Source organism: Abramis brama (assembly GCF_963993115.1).
Source record: "Abramis brama genome assembly, chromosome: 17".
NCBI lineage: Eukaryota > Metazoa > Chordata > Actinopteri > Cypriniformes > Leuciscidae > Abramis > Abramis brama.
The window spans coordinates 14,862,597-14,886,873 of NC_139979.1; the positions used below are offsets into that span (position 1 = coordinate 14,862,597).

General features: G+C 37.4%; 4 protein-coding genes across 5 annotated transcripts; 1 reads left to right on the forward strand and 3 right to left on the reverse strand.

Annotated features, from left to right (window-relative positions):
• Window positions 1–244: 244 nt before the first annotated feature.
• Window positions 245–9,947, reverse strand: crot (carnitine O-octanoyltransferase). Its single transcript, XM_084089692.1, has 17 exons — window positions 9,810–9,947; window positions 9,378–9,515; window positions 8,360–8,484; window positions 8,048–8,229; window positions 7,768–7,892; window positions 7,571–7,679; window positions 5,179–5,272; window positions 4,927–5,052; window positions 4,737–4,838; window positions 3,946–4,029; window positions 3,758–3,865; window positions 3,471–3,601; window positions 3,260–3,383; window positions 2,026–2,104; window positions 1,842–1,935; window positions 1,644–1,763; window positions 245–1,483 (listed from the first exon to the last, which is right to left on the reverse strand). The coding sequence occupies exons 2-17, from the start codon at window positions 9,490–9,492 to the stop codon at window positions 1,363–1,365; spliced, it is 1,839 nt and encodes a 612-aa protein (XP_083945818.1). The 5' UTR covers window positions 9,493–9,515; window positions 9,810–9,947; the 3' UTR covers window positions 245–1,362.
• An 872-nt stretch (window positions 9,948–10,819) lies between these two features.
• On the reverse strand, window positions 10,820–12,780 carry acbd7 (acyl-CoA binding domain containing 7). Its single transcript, XM_084088210.1, has 4 exons — window positions 12,642–12,780; window positions 11,938–12,055; window positions 11,767–11,829; window positions 10,820–11,149 (listed from the first exon to the last, which is right to left on the reverse strand). The coding sequence occupies exons 1-4, from the start codon at window positions 12,651–12,653 to the stop codon at window positions 11,076–11,078; spliced, it is 267 nt and encodes an 88-aa protein (XP_083944336.1). The 5' UTR covers window positions 12,654–12,780; the 3' UTR covers window positions 10,820–11,075.
• A 1,903-nt stretch (window positions 12,781–14,683) lies between these two features.
• rpp38 (ribonuclease P/MRP 38 subunit) lies at window positions 14,684–16,165 on the forward strand. Of its 2 annotated transcripts, none has more exons than XM_084089695.1 (2): window positions 14,684–14,800; window positions 14,925–16,165. In XM_084089695.1, the coding sequence occupies exon 2, from the start codon at window positions 14,943–14,945 to the stop codon at window positions 15,774–15,776; it is 834 nt and encodes a 277-aa protein (XP_083945821.1). In that variant the 5' UTR covers window positions 14,684–14,800; window positions 14,925–14,942; the 3' UTR covers window positions 15,777–16,165. The 2 variants fall into 2 exon arrangements, with proteins under 2 accessions (XP_083945821.1, XP_083945822.1); XM_084089696.1 differs by having other exon boundaries at window positions 14,688–14,800; window positions 14,930–16,165.
• On the reverse strand, window positions 15,874–23,646 carry nmt2 (N-myristoyltransferase 2). The gene is made up of 12 exons (XM_084089693.1): window positions 23,474–23,646; window positions 22,594–22,711; window positions 22,358–22,502; window positions 20,546–20,664; window positions 20,321–20,412; window positions 20,108–20,224; window positions 19,819–19,989; window positions 19,610–19,718; window positions 19,296–19,466; window positions 19,047–19,214; window positions 18,744–18,881; window positions 15,874–17,436 (listed from the first exon to the last, which is right to left on the reverse strand). Exons 1-12 carry the CDS (start codon window positions 23,584–23,586, stop codon window positions 17,416–17,418), a joined length of 1,482 nt encoding a protein of 493 aa, XP_083945819.1. The 5' UTR covers window positions 23,587–23,646; the 3' UTR covers window positions 15,874–17,415.
• Window positions 23,647–24,277: the final 631 nt, after the last annotated feature.

Below are 24,277 nucleotides of genomic sequence, written 5' to 3' on the forward strand. Positions count from 1 at the left end.
CTAAAATTCATACACAAATACAGATTTTCACACCTTGTGAATACTTAATCAGTGGTAATGTCTGCAGTATCTTTGCATGTAATTGAGTATGCAATGAGTGACAAGCCAACCTGTGTTCATGGTAAACTCATGGCATGGCAATTCACATTCAAATTTACATGCATGCATGACAAAATTTGCAATTCAAAATAACAAGTGGAAAAGGTTTAGGTGGAAAGGAAAAGGCCTGTAATATCTGAACCAACAACTTTCAGGAACATTTATTCAATGTTTCTTAATCAAATCTACAATTTTTAACAAACAGTAAGACATTTTTACATCAACATGTATATCTTCAATATGAAAACATTCATTTATATCGAATTAGCCTTGAAGTTTGAAAAGCCACACGATAGTTAAGAAAATCTTAAAATTAAGAAATGTAAGAGGAATTAAACGTCTGCATTATATTTGTGCTGTTGCATTGATTGTGCACTAAAAATATGAAATCAACCCGTATATCTATTGTGCATGTAAGAGGTGAATACGAGGTCAGGATCGAGTTCAAAACTTGGGGGCTGTTTGTTGCCTGTGAATAATTTGACATTAATTATTTGCCTAGTTGCATTAGAGAATAAAGATCAGCTTATAAATCAAACTGCGTTGGGTTAAAGCCTCTATATAGTGGACTTAAAGGGATAGTTCACCCAAAAATTTTAATTCTGTCATCAATTACTCTTCAATTTACCCTCAAGTTGTTCCAAACCTGTATGAGATTCCTTCATCTGTCACCAAACAGTTGACGGTAGCCATTTAAAAAAAAAAAAAAATCTATGGCTACATGTCAGCAATTTGATTAACAGCATTCTTTGTGTTCAACAGATGAAAGGGAACAACTTGAGGGTGAGTAAATGATGACGGGATATTCATTTTTGGGTGAACTATCCACCCAAGCATAAGCATCCTGTGACATTCTACAGTTTCACAGGTCGACAATTAACAGGAAGCAATACTGCTAATGTAGCATAAACGGTCATTAGGAATCATGCAGCACCTCAGAGCAGGATTTCCTGATTTAAGTCATTCAGAGATGACTAACTGAAGGCACGTGAGAGTTTAAAGCACCTGCTGTACTAAAACTATTCCAGGTTATTTCTGAAAATCAACATCTTAATGTCTAGTAACTTCCTGGAAGTATAAATTCTACAGTATAAATTCTGAATATGACCGAAAAAAGGAAGCACGTGAAAACCCTTTACATTTAGATTAGACTAAAGGGAAAGTCATGCATGGGATCATCTTAGCCCTGCAGAGCTTTGCTTCCTGTCCAGAGGCATAACTAAAGAAAGTGAGGTTAGACTAAACTTCCCAGAATGCTCTACTTTACAGTTGGGACAGAGTAGTGACATGCATGATGTCATGGAAGGAGGTGCAGAGGTTCTGAAACAGGGTTTCAGCATCTGTCTCTGGACTAGACTTCCAAGCAGTGCAGGATGCAACAATTCTACAATAGGATGAGAAGCATAAGGAATTTAATTAAAACTATAATATGAAAAAAAAAAAAAAAAAAAAATGTATATAATATAAAAATAATAATACAATTTCTTGATAGAAATTAGAATATATTAAATAATAAAAAATTACAATAACTGATATGAACCGACCTGTCATCACGGATGCGGTAGAAAAACCCATAACCGTGGGGAACCATGGGTGCAACCGCTCCCAGTACAGTAGTATAGCCCACTAGACTAGTAGAAAGCACAAAACTCCCCCCTCCTCCACTGGAAAACAGAGAATTTTACATTTTACTGCAATAGAAATAAATCGATACAGTGAAAATGAACCATGTTGGGCCAGACCTTTTAGAATAGAGTGGATCTGAGTAGAGTTCAGGCACAGGAAGACCCTCCTCTTTAGCAATCAGGTACAAGCCCAGGAGGTGTCTGTCAAAGCCTGAAATGTGCAAAGATCATTCAAACATTTGTCCCTGCCATATATTATCTATTACCCAATGTAAATATTATCACACTGGCACACGCAAACCTTTTCCATCCTGTGCCTCTCCCATCAGTTTGTTGTGTTTGCTGAAGGCTGCATTTAAAGCTTGTCTTTTCTCTTCAGTCTGCATTAAAAAGACCACCAAAAAAGCCATCAAAACAAACTGAAAGGATTTAAATGTCCAGAATTCAGGGGTTCCCACTAGGGGGCCTCAGCACACTTCAAATGGATTGATTTACACAGTCCCACAGTCTTGGAAAACCTGGATATATGAGGTATCCTAATTCTAAAAGTATGAATTCTAGACCTGAAAAAGTCAAGTAAATTGATCAAATCTCAAAAAATCAGGTAGAAATTTTGAGTACAAATATTAAAAAAAAAATCCTTATCAAGTAAATCATTAGGTGAAACTTTATTTCGATGGTCCACTTCAGACATTCTACTAACTATACATAACTCTACTACGACATGTCAACTAACTCTCATTAGAGTATCAGTAGATTGTAGTAGACTGTTAGGTTAGGGTTCGTTTTTGGAGAACAATTTACCGTATTTGCAAAGTCACTTATAGTCAGTAGAATGTCTGTTGGGGGACCATCAAAATAAAGTGTTAGCAGATATTAAGCAGATAGCAAGATACAAATAGCTAGTTGACATGTAGTTGCAAAGTTACTTATAGTTAGTAGAAAAGTGGACTATCGAAATAAAGTGTTACCCATCATGAATGACTGAAAGAGTTTTATTGGTTACTACTAATTTATTGGAGAAGAGTGGTGGGATCCCTGAAGAAAATTCAGGTTTTAAAACTTCTGGAATTCTGAAACTTATTTTTTATTTTAATTATTATTATTATGTTTTTAATCTATAAATTATATCCTAGTTTCTGTAAATGAAAAAAAAAAATGAAGGCAAATATACCACAGGAAACCTATACACAGTTAACCCCTACAATGAAATTTCTATTGTTATCCCAAACCTATATGACTTTCTTTCCTCTGTGAAACACAAAAGGAGAAATTTAGCAAAATGTCTGAGCTGCTCATGTCCAAACAATTACATTGAATGATGATGAGGGCTGTCAAGCTTAAAAAAAGACATAATATTTTTATTTATTTTTCACAAATATTTTTATGATACTTTTATAGTGTCTCTTTACTTTCACTGTACGGAAAAAGATGGGTCATACAGGTTTGGAACAACATGAGGATGAATAAACGATGGCCGAATTTTCATTTTGGGGCTGAACTAACTCTGTATTTCTTTGACACAGGGCACTCACAGTGGCTGTAGGGTTCAACATGGTTCTGCACCAGTGCTGGGCCTCCACAGTGCAGGGCCTCATGGTTTCTGTGCGGCCATGGAAGAAACGGCGTGTGGTGGCGGTCTCATAACAACTACCAGGCCTGAGAGTGACAGAGAGAAAGATGTCAAACTCAGCAAGGACTGGAACATCTTGATTATTCGATCACGTAGTAATCTAACACACTTACTTTCCGTGTAGCCTGTAATATGCTAACTGAAGAGCCAACTGTACAAATGTGTCAGGGTGAAGCTTCCTCTTCTTAATGGCTGCTTTTCCAAAGGAGGTAAAGGCGTAACTGACAACCTGCAGGTCTTTACACTGTTGATACAGACACAATTAGATGAGCGTTTCATGATGTTTACTAAAAACTGTATATTTTGTTTGCATCAATGCATTATGTGATTGTATAACAATGACTGGTTAATAGTGTGTAGAAGTCAATGAGAGTAACGTGTGTGTGTGTGAGTTACTTACACTTTTGTTGTACTGTTCTTTAGCCAAGGCGATGTCTCTCCTCACCCGTTCATCCACGGTGAAAATGAGTTCCTCTGGCACAGGCATCTCTCGCACAACCTCTGAACCCTGGGAGTCATTTGATGACTTCAACATGACAGTCATGCACATAAAATGATATACACAAATATACATAAAAGTGGTCCTACCTTCCATACTCCACCACAGGCCCTCAGTTTTTGATCTACGTAGTATCCATTAGACACCAAAATCATGGCATCGTATGGCGCATGCTTTAAACAAACAAATACAAACATAATGATGACAAAAATATGTGATTAGTATTCAAATTATGTATTTATATCATAGACATGTGATAAACATAGACATAGACTGCAATAATCTGATTACTGGTAACATTAAGGCTTTATTCCAACAAAAAAATGATTAGAAAAGTATGTGTTTTCTGATCATATTAATCAAAATACACCACTTTTTAGGGTCAACAAGATTTTTCAAATGATTTTGAAAGTCTCTTGTGCTCACCAAGACTGCCTTTATTTGATAAAAAACACAGTAATATAGTGAAATATTACAATTTAAAATAAAAGTTTAAAATGTAATTTATTCATGTGATAGCAAAGCTGATTTTTCAGCATCATTACTCCAGTCTTCAGTGTCACATGATCCTTCAGAAACCATTCTAACATGCTGATGGTGCTCAAGAAACATTTATTATTATTATTATATGATTAGCTGCTTTATATATCCGAGTCAGTATTCTTTGATCAAAAGAATAGCATTTATTTGAAATAGATATTTTTGTAACAATGTAAAAGTCTTTACTGACATTTTTGCTCAATTTAATGCATCCTTGCTAAATAAAAGTATTAATTCCTCTCAAAAACAAATCTTACTGATCCAAAACTTTTGAACAATAGTGTATGTAAAAATATACATAAACTATAAAAATGCTGCCATAATCAATGATTGTATTTACATCACAGTTAGAAGCGAAGGTCCCATTAGAGTAGCAGATCAGATTGTAAGATTTATCACCCCAGCGGATCGTGGGGTCACCAGTCAATGCCAGCTGGGTCAACTATCATAAAAGAGAGAGAGAAATCATAATTCCATACCTGGAACAAATACAAAATCTGAGTGACATTTATGTATGTATTGTGCTCAACCTGTGTGTAGTTTTCAGGGGTGGCATAGGGCTTGGCATCATCTAGTGCCAGCACAAATAATGAACTCTGAATGGTTTCTAGTATGGTCTTATTCACAGGATCAATGGAGATCAGATACTCCCGAGCCTGAAGAGACAGATGAGGGAAATAATGATAAGCCTGGAATATACTTGTAGATTTCAGCAGAGATTTAGAAACTGTTAATGGAACTCTGCTGAAGAATGTCAGGTGTAGTTCATTTGTCTACTGTACCTTTGCCCAGCGGGTCCTTTCCTCAGTGGTGAGAGCGCTCACTCCGTCCCCCTCAGGCTCTCCATCACAGCATTCTTTAATGTAAGTGAGCTGCCTACATGTGGAATAGCACACTAACTTACTATTTCAGCAGTTTATAGTATGCTTACTGTGTAAAATACAATGGGCGACCTACTATACTATCGTTCAAAAGTTTGGGAACGGTAAGGTTGTATAGTGTTTTTGCTCACCAAGGCTGCATTTATTTGATCAATGAAAATACTGTAAAAACAGTTCATTCGGGAAATATCATTACAACTGTGTTTTTTAAATATACATCACAATACATTTTAAAATGTAATTTATTCCTGTGATGGTAAAGTTGGAGTCACATTCTCCTTCTGAAATCATTCTAATAAGATGATTTGGTGCTCAAGAAAAATTTCATATTATTATTGTAAGGCGGATGCCAGAAAGTCTGGACTGAGAAACGACTACTCGAGGAAACAAAGGACTCTCCTGAGAATTAACATTTGAACACTCTCTTGCATAAATAGCAACACCATGCGAGACGCACCACACCCTTACAGTCTCCTCATCACCCTCTGTTCCCCCTCTTCTCTCCCTCACCGAAACTCACTCAAAGTCTATGCAATGTTACAATAGGCAAGTTTGTAAGTAACTATACACGTTTGGTATCATTTGAAATGCGACTGGTACAAAGGTCTACCAAAAAGGCAAAAAAGTTAAGATTTTAGAGATATCTTGCTTACAGAGGAGGGTGGGTCTTTCATGCAAATGACTTTCTGTCCTCAAAAGGTGTAAACTCTGGAGATTTGATTATGGCAAATTCCCATTGTTAGCTGACTTCTCAATCTGAAGAATATTTCTGTCTTGTTCTGGTATTTAAGGAGATGTTGCAGGAGGCTCAGGGCGCGATTTGTGGTCAGATCAGCCCGTAATGCTGAATGTCCTCAGAAACTCAGCCTTATGTATTTTCTCTAATGTCTGGTATGCATCTTTTACTCTTCATACCAGAGCATTTGATGTTTTGTATTGATTATCTTTGAATGGATTATTTAATTGGCATGATACATTTACCTGACTAACAATAAATTGTTACATTTGAATTTATTCTGACTTACTCTGAAATTATTTTCTCAAGTAGATTAAGTGAAGGCTGATGTTAACGCAAATCTGTGTCAGCTTAGTAATGGACTAAAGTCCAGTTTTGAGTGGAGCATAGGGCACAGCAACTCTGATTTTAGAGCTCCGGTTAATACTTGGCACTAGATCAAGTGTAGTTAGAAAGTAAATGCTAAAAAGGGACAGCAAACTGCTGCTCGACCAACCTAAATAGGGTGAGTCTTACCTCTGTTTAATGTAATGATACTCTAGCTAAGTGTACATGGCATGACCAAACCAAAGCTACTATCAGAGAAGTAAATATCTGTAGTAGTGGTCATGACCTCTGACTAGAGATAGTGTTGTTTTAATTCAAGTGTATACAGATCTATGGGGACTAAATAAAGTATCTTAGATAGAGTAAGCGTGAATGCGACCATCTAAGTTATTAGTCAACCACCTCTGTCTAGTGACCAAAACTGACGAGTTTGTGATTGTGAGACCCGCGTTAAACAGTCGGCGCAAGGCTCTCTGTGCAACATAGATTCCTAATGAACTGGTAAAATATAAAGTAAAGAGTTAAATAGAACAATCAAATGTCTATATAAAGTATCATATAAATGACTAATAACCAATTGGCATTCCAACCTAAATTCGAGGTCGCGATAAAATAGAGTCAGATAAAATCAAATTGGAATTAAACTACTTTGCCACACTGAAAAGACAGAACGCGCAGGAAACCTTCACCCGCTTATAGGAAACTGTCATTGGACCGATTGGGGGGCAATCCATTTTTGTGCAAGCCATGATACAACATATTTATAAGGATTATTTTAAGAATAAAAAGTTCAAAAGAACAGCATTTATTTTAAATAGAAATCTTTTGTAACATAAATGTTATAAATGTCTTAATTTAATGCATCCTTGCTGAGTAACGGTATATTTGATAACGGAATATCAATATTTGCCAAAATTAGCCATTGCTACTGCATGATACTAGTTTTTAATATCATTATTTTATCAGACCGTCCAATGTTATATTGAAAATGCAAATTTGGTTGAAAATGCAAAATTCACCATTTTAATTTCCAAAATGTTAAATGAACAGAACTGGCTGAATTTAACACGTGGTCACATGACAATGACGTAGTGTACTACTATGTGAAACATTTATCGTAGAATACTGCCTATTGTTTTATAAACTAATTAAAATGTACAAATATTAAGACAGATTACACAGAAAAACAACTCAATGAATCAATGACGACAAGGATGCTTGGCTCCATACCTCAACAGCTCTGGAGGGGTGAGGATACGGCCATCACAAAGAGCATCAAATGTGAACACCCTCCCACGACACATCACTATCATGTGAGAAGGGCAGGGTCCTTCGCTCTCTACAACACGCAGAGATCACACATGCAGCGTCATGTAACATACGGATGGACACGTGTATGCACACGAACAAGCATGCATATGCCTGACCTGTTTTGAAGAAGTTAAGGATGGTGTCTTTAGTGATGCCAGGCACTTTGCAGGTGCAGAAGAGCATGCGGAACTGATCCATGTCAAAGGGCATCGTTCCTGCTTTATGAACAGCCAGCCTCTCTCTAATCAGTATCAGCAAATACAAACAAATATCCATATTACTACATGATGCAGACAAAAACAAGCCATTCACAATCAGAAATATACAGAGATTAGACACTTGTGAAAATCAATTTCTACATCGGCTGTTTCTTTGTTTACATAAGTGATCACATACGTGCGGATAAGGTCCCAGTACTGGAGGCTGAACCACAAATTTATGCTGGACCTCTCCAGCTGTGTGCCCTCACATAGAGGCCAGCAGTGCTCCAGGTAGGCTGTAGGTCCCCCAAAATTCACATTCAGCTGAGAGGGGATGCGTACCTCTAGATATGCTGTGTCCAGCCACCAGTCCTCGAGCTGAAGAAGAAAAAAACACCAGGTTAAAATAAATCTATAAGCCACACACATGAAAATACACGTCATGTATTAGTTATGTAAGTGATTCATTAGTGTGGCTCAAACAGAGCAATACAAAAAATGTGTGTACCCAGTTGCGCCTGCTCTTGGCTCTCTCCAGAAGCTTGTGGTGCAGCTGTTGTCCGATACCCTCCTCAAAGCGTTTCACAATGGCCTCTGTGGCTCCAAACTCCTCCTCAGACGCAAAAGGTTTTACTGGGGAAATAATAATAATATCTAATTTAATTCTGCATTTTTCCCAGCTAGGTGAACATATGTATTTTACAAAGGAAATGACCAAAACATAGTTTCAATTTATTATTTATGTTAATTAATTTTAAAAAATGTATATTTAATGTTAATGCAATACAATACTTTGAAATCTACAGTTTTATAATGGGAATCAATGTATTTTAGTTCAAAACAGGGCTCTGTGTTTTCTCTGGTCACACATCTGACCAACAATGAGTTGTTCATGTATAAGACAAAATAATCATAATAATACATCCTTTAAATATGACACGTACACATTATGGTAGTTTATATACAAATTATATGTCATCTTTGCTTCCTTTTTAACGGAACTTTGACACAAACCAGTGTTATTTTAGTATTATTTATATACTATTATTTTAATTGTCTTTAAATTTTATGTTTTTCGGCTTTCATAATTTTAGTTTTTAGTAATTTAATTTAATACGGTTTATTAAATTAAATATATGTAAATATATGTTTATATATGTTTTTATATTTCTATATAGCTTTAATATGTATTTCCTTTTAGTTTTAGTACTTTTCATCCAATATTGATATTTGATTTTAAACTAGCTTTATTTAAATTAGCGAAAACAAAATTTAATAGTTTACAACAACATTAACACAGACATCATAACTGAATTTAAACAGCTCTGGTCATGTCTCCATATGTTAACGTCATGAAATCAGGGCAGTATGCACCTTAAATACAACTCTTTTAGACCCCTCAAACTCATAAGTACATTTGGTCATAAATGTTACCAGTGAAATGAAATAGTTTGATAACACTCCCATCCCCATGTAATTGCATAATATCCAGCAGATGAGAATGCAGGCGTTGAACGAGCTCTCACCTGCATGCAGGTATTTGTGGAGTGTGTCCTGTAGAGGGGGCACAGGTAGAGGAGGGAGGCTGCTCTGAAACTGAAATGTCCGCTCTGCAGTGGACTCGAACATCTGATTATCCATTATTACTGGACTGATTATTACAACTGAGAATCAAATCAGATCAATAGTCAGACAGGCTCATTGGCAGGATGCCCAATCATATCATATTACAAACACGCTTCTGCGGGATCTGTTTGTTTACTCCCCCTAGAGACGTGCACTTGACGCAGTGACTTTTAATGCAGGATTTACTCTGGATTTACTGCAGTAATACATGACTAAATCACCGAAATCACTTCATCAGGCATATAAGTTGAATAATTAAAATCTTAAATACATATGTAGGTCATGATGAATACGCATAATGAAAACGGAAACATTATCGAAGTGACTTACCCCTCAGTAAGTAATACTTTATTAATCCAGAAATGAATGTGAAGCTGCACGGGTAAAACGGTGAGTATTGATACTTTTCTGAAGAAGCTCGATGTGTTCATTCAACACTAGACCGAGAATCTATTCCGTTACCTTTGCCCTAATTACTAACGTTAGATGTGAAGTCAAAAACAATAACAATGAATCAACCAACATGGCCAACCGCCTGAACATATTTCAAAATACAGGTTCTGCAGGAACGTGACGGCGAAGGAATGAATGACAGGTTGTGTACATATTTAGCCAAATAAGAATGTTTTCAGACGTTTTCTACGAACATGTTGATATAATTGCGTTATAACTGCGAATAAACGCACATTAGTCATTATTTCAAAAAGGTTTTTTTCAAATATCACTAATTTGACCTAAAAATCATTTTCATAATTAAATGTAAAATTAAAATGCTTTGTTTTCTATTGTTCTTATAATCTCTGGACATTTTTTAATTTAGGTACCAACTTTAATATTAAAATTGTTCGTCATATTTTTGATGTACTTAAATGAAAAAGAACAACTTAAATGATCTAGACAAAAATGTCATTTCACATCACTGATTGAGATATATAAATAAGGGATTGTATATATATATTATATTTTTTTTATTATTATTATTATTTTACTTGAGAAAAAAAAAGACGATGGATGGATCAGGTCATTCAAATGACATATACTTAAAGTATTGGTTTGTTGCAAACACTACTGTTCGATTCACTCAAGAGTCAAGAGCCATTCCTGCTTATTTTCCGACTTAGCAACACTTTACAAAAGGCCTGGCCTTGCATTCGGCATGCATTCGATCCAAATGGGGTTTTGTGATGTCTGTGCTTCAGTGAGCACTGAGAAGACAAAGAAGGTCTTTGAGTAAGGGCACAACTAGTGGTCCTCGAGCCTAAGTTACTCAGCTAAATACTAATGAAGTAATACATGAAAAGATTTTTTAAGGATATTGAAAATAAAGAGGACAACATTACCATGATATTTGACAGCTTTATTCAATGATTATTTTTGACAGATGACTCAAGATTATGCCTACATCTTTAGGTCACTCTAATTGGCAATGAGATATTATCAGGTGGTATCACTATTATACCAGGTTATCTGTTCATCTATATTACACAAGAAAAACAGATTAAAAAAAAAGAAAAAAAAAAGCTTATTATTTCAATTTTGCAGCTTTTTAATAGTTACAGTTTTATATCTAGGTAAAAATAAGGAGATGATTTTCTCCATCACATTCCATACTTTTCAATGACTTTCTTGGCCACAGAAATATAGGCATTCATGGCATCTTCTTCAGACATTCCTGTTGGAGAAAAGAGTGAAGACTATATGAATCAAGTCGTCATCAGAAACATTTGAAGGGTCTAAGATATAACCTTAGCTGAATAAAAATCTGAATACAGTTTACATATACAAACAAGTGGAGTGTATGTGATTGCTGAGCAAACTGTGCAAAGTATGACATTCTGTCTATTGCAAAATAACCTTAAAGGGATAGTTAACCCAAAAAAGAAAATTAGCCCATGATTTACTCACCCTCAAGTCATCTAAGGTGTAATGACATTCTTCTTTCAGACGAATACAATCGGAGTTATATAAAAAAATGTCCTGGCTTTTCCAAGCTTTATTATGGCAGTGAATGGCTGTTGCTGCAATTTTTTTTATCATGAATGGATGCACTTTGATGGACTTCAAAACAGAAACGGGCATTCACTGCCATAATAAAGCTTGGAAGAGCCAGGACATTTTTTACTATAACTCTTGATTGTATTCGTCTGAAAGAAGAATGTCATGTACATCTCTAGGATGACTTAAGGGTGGGTAAATCATGGGCTAATTTTCATTTTTGGGTGAACTATCTCTTTTACTGCTTGAAAATAATGAAAATGTTGACTGGAAAAAAAGCAGGATATTACTTACCTTTCCTTAAATGCCATGCATCCCATTTGGCTTTCGCTGTTAGTTCGATAAATCCAGGTCTATCTGCACAACACAGATCATACACATTTGCAATTATTAGATATAACTGTCAAGCTCAGAAGTATAGTTTAATTTAAAAAAAACGACATATTTGTACAACAATTGCCATACCACAATTAATGTCCCCAAAGCTAGCTTGCTTGTAGAGGCCGTACAAATCTCCCAGCTCCTTGTCTGTAGGTCTGGTCTTCACCCTCTTTATATCCTCTGCATATTGCTCAAATTCAGCCTATAGCCACAGACATCATGACTTAATTATTTTCCCTGCAATCCTATAATAATATAACCAAGCTCTAATGTGCATCTGCTTACACCTGAAAGAAAGCGTCACATAGTCTGACCCATTATGGCCCATGACCACTATCTTAGTCATCATGCATAATTCCCAGACTGTAGCTATGCAGCCTATTGTTTAGGATCACAACGAACTAACAGTTGTGCTTTCCAACATGAATGATCTTTGTGCCGATATAAACATACAGGCTATCGGTTGCCACTTGAAATATGATCTATCAACTAACTTACAAGACTTTCAAATGGAAAAAATCTTCATCGCGCAACTTTTTAATACATCAAGAACGACGTAATACATTACTTAGCGCACATTAATACGCTGCAGATGAGAACACGAGGAAAATAACATTAGCTTTTGTGTATACAGCATTATAGCAATACAGTGTTAGTAATCTTTAACTTTCTACCTATTATACCAGGTGCTGACTTAAAGGAATATCCAAAGGGCTTGAATTCACGCGCGTTACATAGCAACAAACGCAAGGAACGTGAAATGAAATGAAAACGGTGCAGTTAAATACCTTCAAAGTCATTTTCTTAGGCGAGTATCGTGCGGCTGGGCGCGTCAGCTAGTACAGAATCTGAAGATGAATAGTTTACGATGACAGTGACACGGCGCGGATCTCCAGTGCGCTGGTGTGAAGCTGAGCGCTGATTGGCTGATGGAACGTCCTATGGCAAGTGGTTCTTACTGCAGAGCCAAATGACGTCCAGCTCCACCTCTCTGCACGTCTTGGGTTGAGCTCGACCCAGTCCAGCTCCACCTCTGTGGATCTAATGGGTGGAGGGATAGAGTTATTGGGAGGGTTAGGGTGTGTTTGTTTATTCTAGCTCCACTCATTACACCTAAATTACATTCATAGAGGGGGAGCCAGACTTCACACTCCACCCATGGCTCTGCAGCAAGCAGCCTTTCTCCGAGGGTGAAACCCAATGTTCATTCCGGTTTATTCAGTTTCTCTAGTGAAACCATTATGGAAAAATGATTAATTGACCACCACCCTGATAGAGCACGTACATCTCGGAGACATCTATTTGATGTGTGTGTTTTTATCTGGAAGATGTCGAGTGTTTGCTCATCTGCAATACGTCTCTAAGACATATACAGTCAGATGTTAAATGGACATTTCAAAGATAATAATTCGTTACATTTATATAGCGCTTTTCTAGGTACTCAAAGCGTTTACATGAAAGGGGAAATCTCCTCAACCACCACCAATATGCAGCATCCACCTGGATGATGTGACGGCAGCCATATTGCACCAGAACGCCCACCACACACCAGCTTACTGGTGGAGAGGAGACAGTGATGAAGCCAATCAGTATATGGGGATGATTAGGAGGCCATGATGGACAGAGGCCAAGGGGCAAATTTGGCCAGGATGCCGGGGTTACACCCCTACTCTTTTTCGAAGGACATTCACATTTTTAATGACCACAGAGAGTCAGGACCTCGGTTTAACGTCTCATCCGAAGGACGGTGCTCTTTGACAGTATAGTGTCCCCATCACTACACTGGGGTGTTAGGACTCACACAGACCACAGGGTGTGCACCCCTACAGGCCTCACTAACACCTCTTCCAGCAGCAACCTGGTTTTCTCAGGAGGTCTCCCATCCAGGTACTAACCAGGCTCAGCCCTGCTTAGCTTCAGTGAGCAACCAGTCTTGGGCTACAGGGTGATATGGCTGCTGGCATAAAGATGTTAATGAAAACTTACCTGATGTTTATCAGATGTTTGTACACAGCATGATGCTTTTCAGATGATCTGCTCTTTAACAGACATCTTAGAGAGACTGGCAGGTCACCGTTTGCAGGTTCAGTATACTTTAGATTAAAAAAAGTATTTTAATGGTCTTAACCATTTTAATCACAAATCAATGGTCAGGAAATTAGCAAGAATTTCACAAATACTGTAGATAAAGTAGCTTAGCATGGAATAGCCTCCCCGACTTGCAGACAGGTTTACAGGAAGAAGTGTTGTTCCACTCAATGTTAATGGCTTCAAACATGAGTAGTTGAAAAATGTCTCCCAGTTTGTTTGAGTTTAATGTGAGACCAAATATTCACTAAAGGTTTGAAAACCTGGACTCTGACGAGTGACCACGCCTGATGATCCAGATGGACTTGTTCTTAAGACACTTCCTGGTTGTCTTTGAAGTTTGGGCGGGAGCATAAAAAACCGGATCATTCCTTACATAGTTTCTATTCTATTGTTTAGCATAGTAATTCTATGAAAAATTGTTTAAATAGTATTCCCTTAAATTTGTTTCTAATCAGATTACATAAAAATGACATAATCATTTTTTTTTTAATGAAATACCGGTTACAATAGTTCTGTTTATATTATTAATATCAATAATTGATAAATAACAATTTAACGTAGGCCTATTTATTGTGTTTCATATAAAATATATATGACTGAGAAGTTGTATTACTAAATTGTAGTACATGGAAAAGCCTGCTGACTGTGATATCTAGCCGGTTTATGACTGAACAGCTCTGTCCTTGCAGAGAACCCGTCGCTAGATGGCAGTGTGACCGTTGAACTATTTATTGTGTGACACCACAGAAAAAGATCTTTAAAAACAACATGTCTGCGCGCAGAGAAATGTGCACACGTTGTGGAAGTGAACCCCCTTTTTAACCCGTGAAATATTGATTTCAGGCTGTTGTATTAGGTTTGTATAACATGATAATTATATATATTGGTCCATATGAAATACTATATAAAAAGAGTTGTACTGCTGTAATTTTGCAGGCCTCTGAGTTTTATGATTATTGATGCTGAGTTTTGCTTAAAAGCTCAGGTTTCCAGAAAGAATGTCTACCCCAGCGAAAGGGGCAATGAAGAAAGAAAAAAAGAAGCCCATTCCAGTGAAAACATCTCTGATGAGCCCATACAGACCAAGCTGGAGACCACTGGGGGAAAAGAGAGACAAGAGTTTCATCCTGAACACGCTGAAAGACAAAATATCCGCTATTGGGCTTCAGAAACAACGTGTCAATAGGTTTCGCGAGTGGGGAAGCAGAAGGAGGACAAGAAAAAAGGCATCAAATCCCACGGAGGATCCAAAACTAGCTCCCGAACCCGCAGAGAATGTACAAACCCTCTCTAAGCCCACCGAACCGTGCTGGACCAACCCGGCCGTGAGGAAACAGCTGGCCATTGGCATCAATGAGGTCACCAAGGGTTTGGAGAGGAATGAGCTGAGTTTGGTGCTCGTGTGTGATTCGGTCAGGCCAGCACACATGACGTGGCATTTAATCCCGCTGAGTAATACGAGGTCGGTGCCCGCCTGTCAGGTGCCCGGTCTGAGCGACAGTCTCTCGGGGCTGCTGGGTCTCAAGTGCGTTCTGGCGCTGGGATTCAAACGCGGCGCCGAGGCGTTCGAGGATGTGGTCCGCGCGATCACGCCCGTGGTTCCGCCGTTCAACGTAGATTGGATTCCGACGGAATCAACACCGAAAGCCGAAGAAAGGCACACTGATACAGAAAAGGGACTGAAGAGGAAATTAGAAGATGTATCGGATGAAGCCAGTGACCCCTCTCCTTTAATCCTCCAGCCTCTGAAAGTGAGGAAAACCATCCCGAATCCCACAAAAATGAGAAAACCGAAAAAGAAAGGAAAGCAAAAGTTCTCATCAAGTGTTTAGCATGACTACTATTTAGGTTGTTTGGACACATTTTAAGTGTTTAGTTATTTACAAAAGTTTACGTGATGGTTATGGAGAGGGAAAAGACCCAAGTGGATTGTTTTTGGATGCTTTTATTCAGTCAAATATCCATGCTGGTATACCTTGATGTATATTTTTGACAATTAATTATTTGGGTGGACTGTCATGTTTGACATGGTGCTGGTACGTATTCCCATTAGTTCCAACCTGCAATGGAGTTCAATAAAAATACTGTCCTCAGAAAGAGAAAGCCGATCATTTAAAACTACACAATTTGACATTTAAAAAAACAACCTCTCTGAAACAAGGCAAGTACTTTGGGTGTTCTCGCCTAGTTTTAAACCATACAGATTGGGGAAAAAAAATAAGTTTCATGCTCATTTCATACAGCAAGCCTTAGAAAAAAACATACACAAAAGTGCCCTGAATGTTATTGAATGAAACCACTGGTTAAAATGTGGGACTTTGAGAGAAGTACCTTTCTTTTTAAGCTTGTCTGAACGTGCGCTTATTTAAAAGCATATTGTAGATTCAGATACATTAAAGCAAACCATGACAAGATAAGCTGTAGTAACACAAAAGAACTCCTGCTATATAATAATGTTGTTCACATTTCATTACGTCCCACCAGTGATTGTAACTGAACAGCGAGCAAAAACTCCTTGTGCTTAAGTATAGCAAAATTACCAGGGCCTGATCGCAAATGCATCACTTGAACGAGGTTATGGTTTCACTGCAAAGAATACTGACAGCATAAAAAAAAAAAAATCAACAATAAAATGGAACATGTAGCTTAAATACAATCCTAAATATCAGAATTGTTTTACTAAAATTATAATTTAAAAACACTTAGATGGTAAAGAACAGAAACGGGTGGGAAAAGCTACTAAAGATGTGACAATCATGTCATCATAAAACAAAATGTAATTTAAATTCACATTGAAAATTCTAAATGTTTCTTTTGGACACACAAAACCTAAATAAAAAATGCACCTCAGAGCAAACTGGCTGTTTTATAAACAAATTAACGTTGTGCTTCGAAATGCAATACATTCTTCCACATGTGTAACCATTTACGCTCCCCCCTCCCACAGACAGCAGGAACATATACGAACGGTATATGACTTCAAAGGCAGCTCCATAGAAAAGACTTTGGATTTCGACCCCCGTTCCTGTTCCGTTGTAAACCTCACAACACATAATAAATATCTGGCATTAAATGTACAGCTTGCTAATTCACACAAATGTATCAACACTCCTTCATAATACAGAACAAAAAGACAAAAACCATGGGATTAAACATGTTCTGCGAGAGGATACAGATTGTATGTTAAGGAAAATAAATGAACACTACATGTATGTGTGTGTGTGTGTGTATACAGCTTGCGGATGTGTTTGACCTTGATAAATGTTTCTCACATTCTCAGAAAGAGAGTCAAAGACAAAGAGAAAGGAGGGGAGACCCCTCAATAACTGGAACAAGACCTAAGAGAGCTGCACAACATAACTCATTCACTTTGAATGGATGTCAGTTTTTCCTCTTTATATAGACTACGTCCAAGTCTGAGAATTCGAGATGGACCTCTGAATCAGTCGGCATCCAATGCGAAGCAGCCAGTTACTGTAAAACAAGGCCAACCTGGGGAGGATGGAGAAGTCAATTAAAACACACTCCAATAATGTTTCTGACAACTAATTACCATCATGTATTCTAAACATTTATATGGCTATTTTAATCTCAGTAAAATGCTGATGGAGCACTAAAACACTGAATTTTTTTATCTACAAGGTAGTTTCTGTGTATATTATAATTATATGTATATATAGTTTTTAGTGGGAGAAAGAGTTAAGAGCTGGGATTTAAATGGTTCATGATATGAGAAATCAAATTTGCCTTGATCTTTTGACATATAAGAGGTCTCTCTACTTTATTAAAACATGCTGCAAGTTTCTTAGCTTAAAACGTCCTCCTCATTATAAACAAAGAATTTAAAGCTCCAAAAACTGATTGTTTTGATATTGCGGGATCTGGGCGTCACATGGGGAAATAAATTTGCATACAAACTGCCTCCAGAGCAAGACATTGCCGAATAGTTATACATCATCGCACCATTGGCATTAAATCATTTAGCGGATGACACTTCCCTACACTTGATGTTAGCACTGCGTCATTTCAAAAGCAAACAGAACCTACTATAATCACTGATGCTGTCTACACTGGATACAATATACAGATGCGCGTTCAATTTCTGACATAGGCTACTCCACGTGCTTGAGTCTGTCGACAACAAGACAAATGGAAGTGAAAGAACGCTCGCTTTGATGCATCCAGTTTAAACAGCTCGTTTGCGTCTCTGTACAGATTTCAGAAGGATCTCAGCGTTGGAAACAAGTGGATAGTTTATTTAAATGGCGCCCTGGATCGCGTCGGAGGATTATAGGTTTGTTCGAAGTATTTTGTTTTGTAAGGCACAGTGTAATGGAGAGTTCACAAAGAAACTTTTGTTGAAAGATGAAGCAGCCAACTGTATTGGATCTGACAGCAGCTGCAACACAAACCGCAAGTAAATGATTTCATAATATTTTGTCTGTAAATGAGTTTTATATAGATAATGTTTTCAAAACTTTTACTCACATGCAATAGCGAGTGGACTGTTTCCTATGCAATGGCGTTAGCCAATCATAACAGTGGCAATTTACTGGCAAGCCTTAAAGGAGCCGTCCCTTAAAAACGGATCATTTCAGACAAAGGGCCAGAACGAAGGTTAAAAATAATTTTCCCGCATTTTTTAAAATTAATTTATCAAATTTAATTTATTAATTTATAAAAATTAATATTATTACAAGAAAACCTCAAGGAACATTAAAATCATAAAAAAAACAAAGCTATGACCCCTTTAAAAGATAATAATAACGAAACAAAAAAACTATTTATATCAATCTTACTTTCTCTGGGTCCATGGGAGGGCATTTCCAGTTGTACAGGTAATACTGCAGGTTACCATCACCAATCCCAAACTTGAGCTTTTCCAAGAAAGTCTTATTGTCCATTAGATCCAGCGCATTAAAAACATCAAAACCTTTCTGTCGCCCCGAAACATCCCGGAAAACAAAGGAAGAAAACAAAGAAATAGAATATATGAAGACACAATTTAACAACAAATCATTAGCAATCATCCATTAAGAACACAATCAAATAACTTTACAAACTCATTTGTGTTCTGATGTTTTGTTGTGTTGTGATCATACCAGTTTGGCTAGGATAAGAGCATCATTCATCAGGTCTATGAGCGGCGTCTCTGTATGGACATTGTAAAAGGAATAAGCGGCCTTCAGACTTTTGTGCAGTGGATGATGCATCACTGTAGATGGCAGGGTGTAGAAACTGATGAAGTCTGTTAGCAACCCATCAGAACCCTTTGAAGGAAGCAGAATATGAAGTTAAAGCAGAGTACTAAATTGTGAACAGCACGTAGAGATGAATGTTCCAGCTGGTACCTCGACTACATAAGTGTCAATGATGTTCTCCTGCGGTAGGAACCAGTGCTTCACCTCCTCTTCCCCCATGACAGGGCCCAAGTGGAACCGGCTCAGGTATTTCTGCAGCAATGCTGTCACCTGCTTCAAATCCCCCTCTCCCATCGACCTCAAACCAGGGGTACGAGTGCTCTAAAAAAAAATACAGAACGAAATCAGAGAATAACATTTAAAGGGTAAAAAAAAGCATATGGGTTTGGAACAATGCACTTTCCATTAGTGTTCTTCTTGAATAAGGGTCAGGATTTTTATTTTGAAATGACAAAAATGTTTACATCAGGTAATCTGTAGAGCTTCATTGTCCGTTGTAGTGTCATGTTTCTGCTGAGGTGGGAAAACTTAACCTCCACAAGCTTCCTGGGGTTTAGAGAGCGATGCCAGTATCTGTAAAGATACAGATATAAACAGGTTCAATCTCACAGAAGTGCTTCTAATAACATAAATGGATTATTTAGTGTTGTAGCAATCCAGCTGGATTTGGTACCTGCATGTAGAAACAGGTTTGGGCAGAACAACACCAGCAGTGTACACAGCTTGGAAAATTCCCTCTAAATTGACCCGCCGCGTGATCTCTCGGATTAGTACAGGAGCGACACGCTTTGAGCGCAATTTTTTATGCACACACAGGAAGTTAATCTCCACCATCCTCTTCAACCTTTGGATGCAAAGAGAATTAGTGCTCTAGTGAGGTTTGGAACAATGAACAACTCTCAGAATTTACAAACAGAAATGGTTTAAAAGTTGGCATTGATGTCATGTGGTAACATACTCACGTGTCATAGATGTGGATGTCTGCAGGAATGGCACTGATGAACCCAACCAGCTTCTTATTGGATGAGACCCTGACACCACAGTGCCACTGGGGCAGCCAACCCGGCGGACGTAACGCCCTTACAATGAAAGAGATCAACATTACACTTGCAGCAAAGCATTACATTAAAGGCATCATCTCAGAATATAATGCAAACCATCAAACAATCACTTACCATTTCAGAAAGTTAGGAGAATAGTCAAATCTAAACATGTTGTCATCATCCTCAACATAATTTTCATTCAGCAAAGTGTATAATTCCTTCAGCTACAAGGCAGAAAAGAGAAATTATCATGATGTTGTATGCATAGGACTATTTTATATCTCAATGAATAGCAAAAGCACAGTATAAACACTTTATACACTGACATTCAGTCAGTCATTTCACACATGCACGTACCACTTCAGCATTGCTAAGGTCCAGTGTGTCCCACATAAAGCCCTGTGGGAGGGAATATGGCTCTTGTCTGATATTTTCTTTATCTGGCTCAATTGGTCCATGAGTAGTCACCACCTCATCTGCAAAAAACAGAGGGAGCTCTTTAAGGCTGTGTTTACACTGCAAGTCTTAATGCACAGATCTGATCTTTTGACCATATCCGATTTTTTGTCCCACCTGTTTAAATTCACTTTAGACCCGACTGGTATCCGATATCTGAGTTTACATTAATCCCCGCCCAAAATGATTCTGTTGGTGATCGCTTTACTATGCAACATGGTTGACCCTCGATTTTTGAATGGCCATGCTAAAATTATTTTTTAATTCAGATTTTAAATAATTAAATTTGATAGTTCAGGCCAATTTTATAATTCAGGCCATGATTATTTTCCAGACTGGATAAGTTAAAAGCTGTCATGGATGTTTGTAGTGCGAAATCTGACTGAATGGATATAGACAAGAAAATAAGGGTAATTTTGTTATTTTAGTAGTGCTGTACGATTTTTATTTATTTATTTGAATAAATTCAAAGCTGTGAGTTTTAGTGTGAGCGCATGCTGCGTCGTAATACGGCATTAAAAAGCCATCTTTGTGGCCCAGTGTGTTGCCCTCGCCTTGTGGTGGCTTGGAATTCCAAGGGGAAACGGATATGTGAGTTTAGATGTAGGTCAGATGTCCAGACATCGCATATGTACCGGATTTTTGTGTTTACACGTGTGCAAAAAATGCCAATCTGTTTCAGATGAGAGTAAAAAAAATCTGATTTTTGTGCCAGTGTAAATGCAGCCCAAGTCTTTCAGTGTTGTTTATCCATGGATTCCCAAATTTTTTGTCAGCCATACCCTTTGACCTAAAATATTTTCTTGAAGTACCCCCTGAGATTTTCAAGTTAATATTTCAATAACACATTCACACATTTATGGTTCTGTGAAGTTGGTTAATGGTCACATGACATGCAGGTAAACAAATAAATCATTTAATCTTTTATTAGTAAGTTTTTCGTTTGGTTATTTTTATTTTAAATTAATCATTAAACCAGGGGTTTAACCCCCCCCTCCCTTCCTTTGGGAAACTCATGTAAAAGACAATGAATAATCAACTGTTTATCATCACAAAATATATCCCTCCAGGATGATCATTAATGTATCAACCTGTTAGCGTTGACCATCTGACTGTACATTATCAAGCTTTTTACACAACCACCTAAATAAGCAAATATTAATTCAATATAATATTACAAAACATTTCTATTTCAAATAAATGAATAAACTTTCTATTCACAAAAAAATTCTGAAAAAAGCAAAAACTGTTTTCAACATTGATAATAAAACATGTTTCTTGAGTAGAAAATCAGCATATTATAATGATTTTTGAAAGATCATGTAACAATGAAGGCTGGAGTAACGACGCTGAAAATTAAGCTTTGCATCACAGGAAAATATTACATTTTACAATATATTCAAATAGAAAACAGTTATTTTAAATTGTAATATTTCACAATACAACCTGTATGCTTGATCAAATAAAATCAGCCTTGTTAAGCAAAAAAAAAAAAGAAGAAAGAACTTATCGACCCCAAACTTTTGAATGATTGTGTAACTAGACATCTTGTGCTTGTGCTTTCATTTGTGATGCTGAGGTTCAAGTTGATTTGTTTGTTGAATACAACACTGTTTAAGGCTTAATGTAATTTCTGTTCTGTTTTGAGTTTGCCAAGTTGCTTACATTTGCAATGTTGCAATCAAACACGTGCAAAGGTGACGTAGGACTCACTGAGTTTGGGCACGGGTTGAGTGTCCCAGAACTGGTACTTGTGCTTTGTGGCCTCGTCTATGTTTTTGGCTGGACCTTGACAGGTGGACAGGAGCTCCATAGCTCTCTGAATGTCCTGTAGTTTCTGCATGGGAATGGCAGGGTTCTGTGACAGGAACAGAGTGAAATCAGCTTTTTATTTTTAACAAAACAACCTTTTGACATTACAAAGTCAGTGCATTATACAAAGCAGAAACCTTGATCTCCTGAGAATCAGAGGCAGAGTCAGACTTGGTTCCTCCTGAGCTTGGCTTCTCCTTCTTTCTCTTCTGTTTCTTCTTTTTCTTCTTTGCACCAAGATCACCCCCAGGACTCCTTAACAAAATAACACCTTTCAAATGCCAGATAAACCTTACTAACAACCGTTTCTAAGATTCAAAGACGAGCATGACAGGTGAAAGTGTCATGTGTGCTATAACAATAGCCTGGAGGGTGAGTGTCAGAGAAAGAAAAGAAAAAAAAAAAAAACTCAACTAAACACAATTGTCAGTCTGTTCATGAAAGCATGTCAAACTTTATGGGGATTCCTGAAGGATGTTAGTCTGCCTGACAACAACAGACCCGTTATCATCACCCTCGGTCCTTGAGCTGACAAAGATGCTCGACTGCAATGCTGCTGCTCAGCTCATAAAGAGGATCAAGCGTGTTTGTATTGTTCAGAGATGAAGACACTAATGAAACCAGGCGCATGATTTCCACTGCCATTGTGTAAATATGAACAACAGTGGCGACTTAAAAACCACACAGACTAACAAAAGTGTTCAGAAATATAGTGAAGAAGATACTGGAGGACTTGTCTGACATTAATATCTAGCTAGCTAGAGCTAACTACTTTGATTCAAACGCAGCATAAAGTAAATATCGAGATTTATCTATGCTATTTTAAATGTGTATATATAGCGCTATATATCCATTACACAACTAACGAGCTATTATGTTAGCAGACTGGTTTGAAATACAGTAATTCTCCTCCTGGATACCTGGTTGCTAAGCTAGCCGTTTGTTTACATCTCTGGAGCAGTTAAATGGTAACGGCTTGCCGAGGCTAATCCTCGCGGCTCTCCAGCGCGTGCTCACCCCTGCATGTGCTCATTTTCCTCCTCGTTGTCTCCGTCGATGCCGCAGGTGTCCTGGTCGTCCAGCTCCAGGCTCTGCTGGCTGGCCGCGGACTCGCTGTCCTCCGCCATCATGGATGAATCTGCTGCAAATCCTCACGACAGAACTACTTAATAAAAACCACGGAAAACAGCACCGTCTACCGATTACTGCCACTAACAGCTCGTGAGAGTGGAAATGGAGACGAGGATAGGCTAACGTGATAATATGCATTTTAAAATGCACGGTTTAGGGTCCATTTATGAATATTGCTTGGACTAAAGGAAGTTAAAAAAGAACGTGACAAGTGAATTATAGTACAATGCCTCTGAATTAAAACGTGAATGTCATCATTATTATTGCGAAATTGTATATTATATTATAATACTGTATGATAGGCTGATAATATTGGTTATCCTAACCCAAAATCAGCTTTATGTGACAAAATGTATAATATAAAAATAGTGGTATTCGTTCACTATGGGACTTTTCTGCAAGTAATCATTAAAAATAAATACAAAGCTAAGTAAAACAACAGCTTGTAATTACAATTTGTAAAATATGGCATTTAAAAAAATGGTGTGTGCCATAAAAAAATAATATATATCTACATTTAACTCAGTGTGAGTTGAATATAAATTTTGTGCGTGGTCCTTTGCAATGTTGTAACTAGCTTATATATATATATACACTGCTCAAAAAAATAAAGGGAACACTTTTTAATCAGAGAATAGCATCAAGTCAGTTAAACTCCTGGGATATTGATCTGGTCAGTTAAGTAACAGA

Bases quoted from the DNA above. Each gene is read 5' to 3' on its own strand.
- crot (XM_084089692.1), bottom strand. From the start codon at position 9,492: ATGGATAATCAGATGTTCGAGTCCACTGCAGAGCGGACATTTCAGTTT. The intron at 7,893-8,047 runs GTATGTGATCAC...GATACTGATTAG, and splicing joins TACTGGGACCTTATCCGCAC to AGAGAGGCTGGCTGTTCATA. The intron at 4,030-4,736 runs GTAAATACAATC...GTTTGTTTAAAG, and splicing joins CCTTCGCTTCTAACTGTGAT to CATGCGCCATACGATGCCAT.
- acbd7 (XM_084088210.1), bottom strand. The intron at 11,830-11,937 runs GTATGGCAATTG...TGTGTTGTGCAG, and splicing joins CTTTGGGGACATTAATTGTG to ATAGACCTGGATTTATCGAA. The intron at 11,150-11,766 runs GTAAGTAATATC...TTTCTCCAACAG, and splicing joins TGCATGGCATTTAAGGAAAG to GAATGTCTGAAGAAGATGCC.
- rpp38 (XM_084089695.1), top strand. From the start codon at position 14,943: ATGTCTACCCCAGCGAAAGGGGCAATGAAGAAAGAAAAAAAGAAGCCC.
- nmt2 (XM_084089693.1), bottom strand. From the start codon at position 23,586: ATGATGGCGGAGGACAGCGAGTCCGCGGCCAGCCAGCAGAGCCTGGAG. The intron at 22,712-23,473 runs GTGAGCACGCGC...TATTTTGTTAAG, and splicing joins GAAAATGAGCACATGCAGGG to GAGTCCTGGGGGTGATCTTG. The intron at 19,990-20,107 runs GTGAGTATGTTA...TTGCATCCAAAG, and splicing joins GACATCCACATCTATGACAC to GTTGAAGAGGATGGTGGAGA.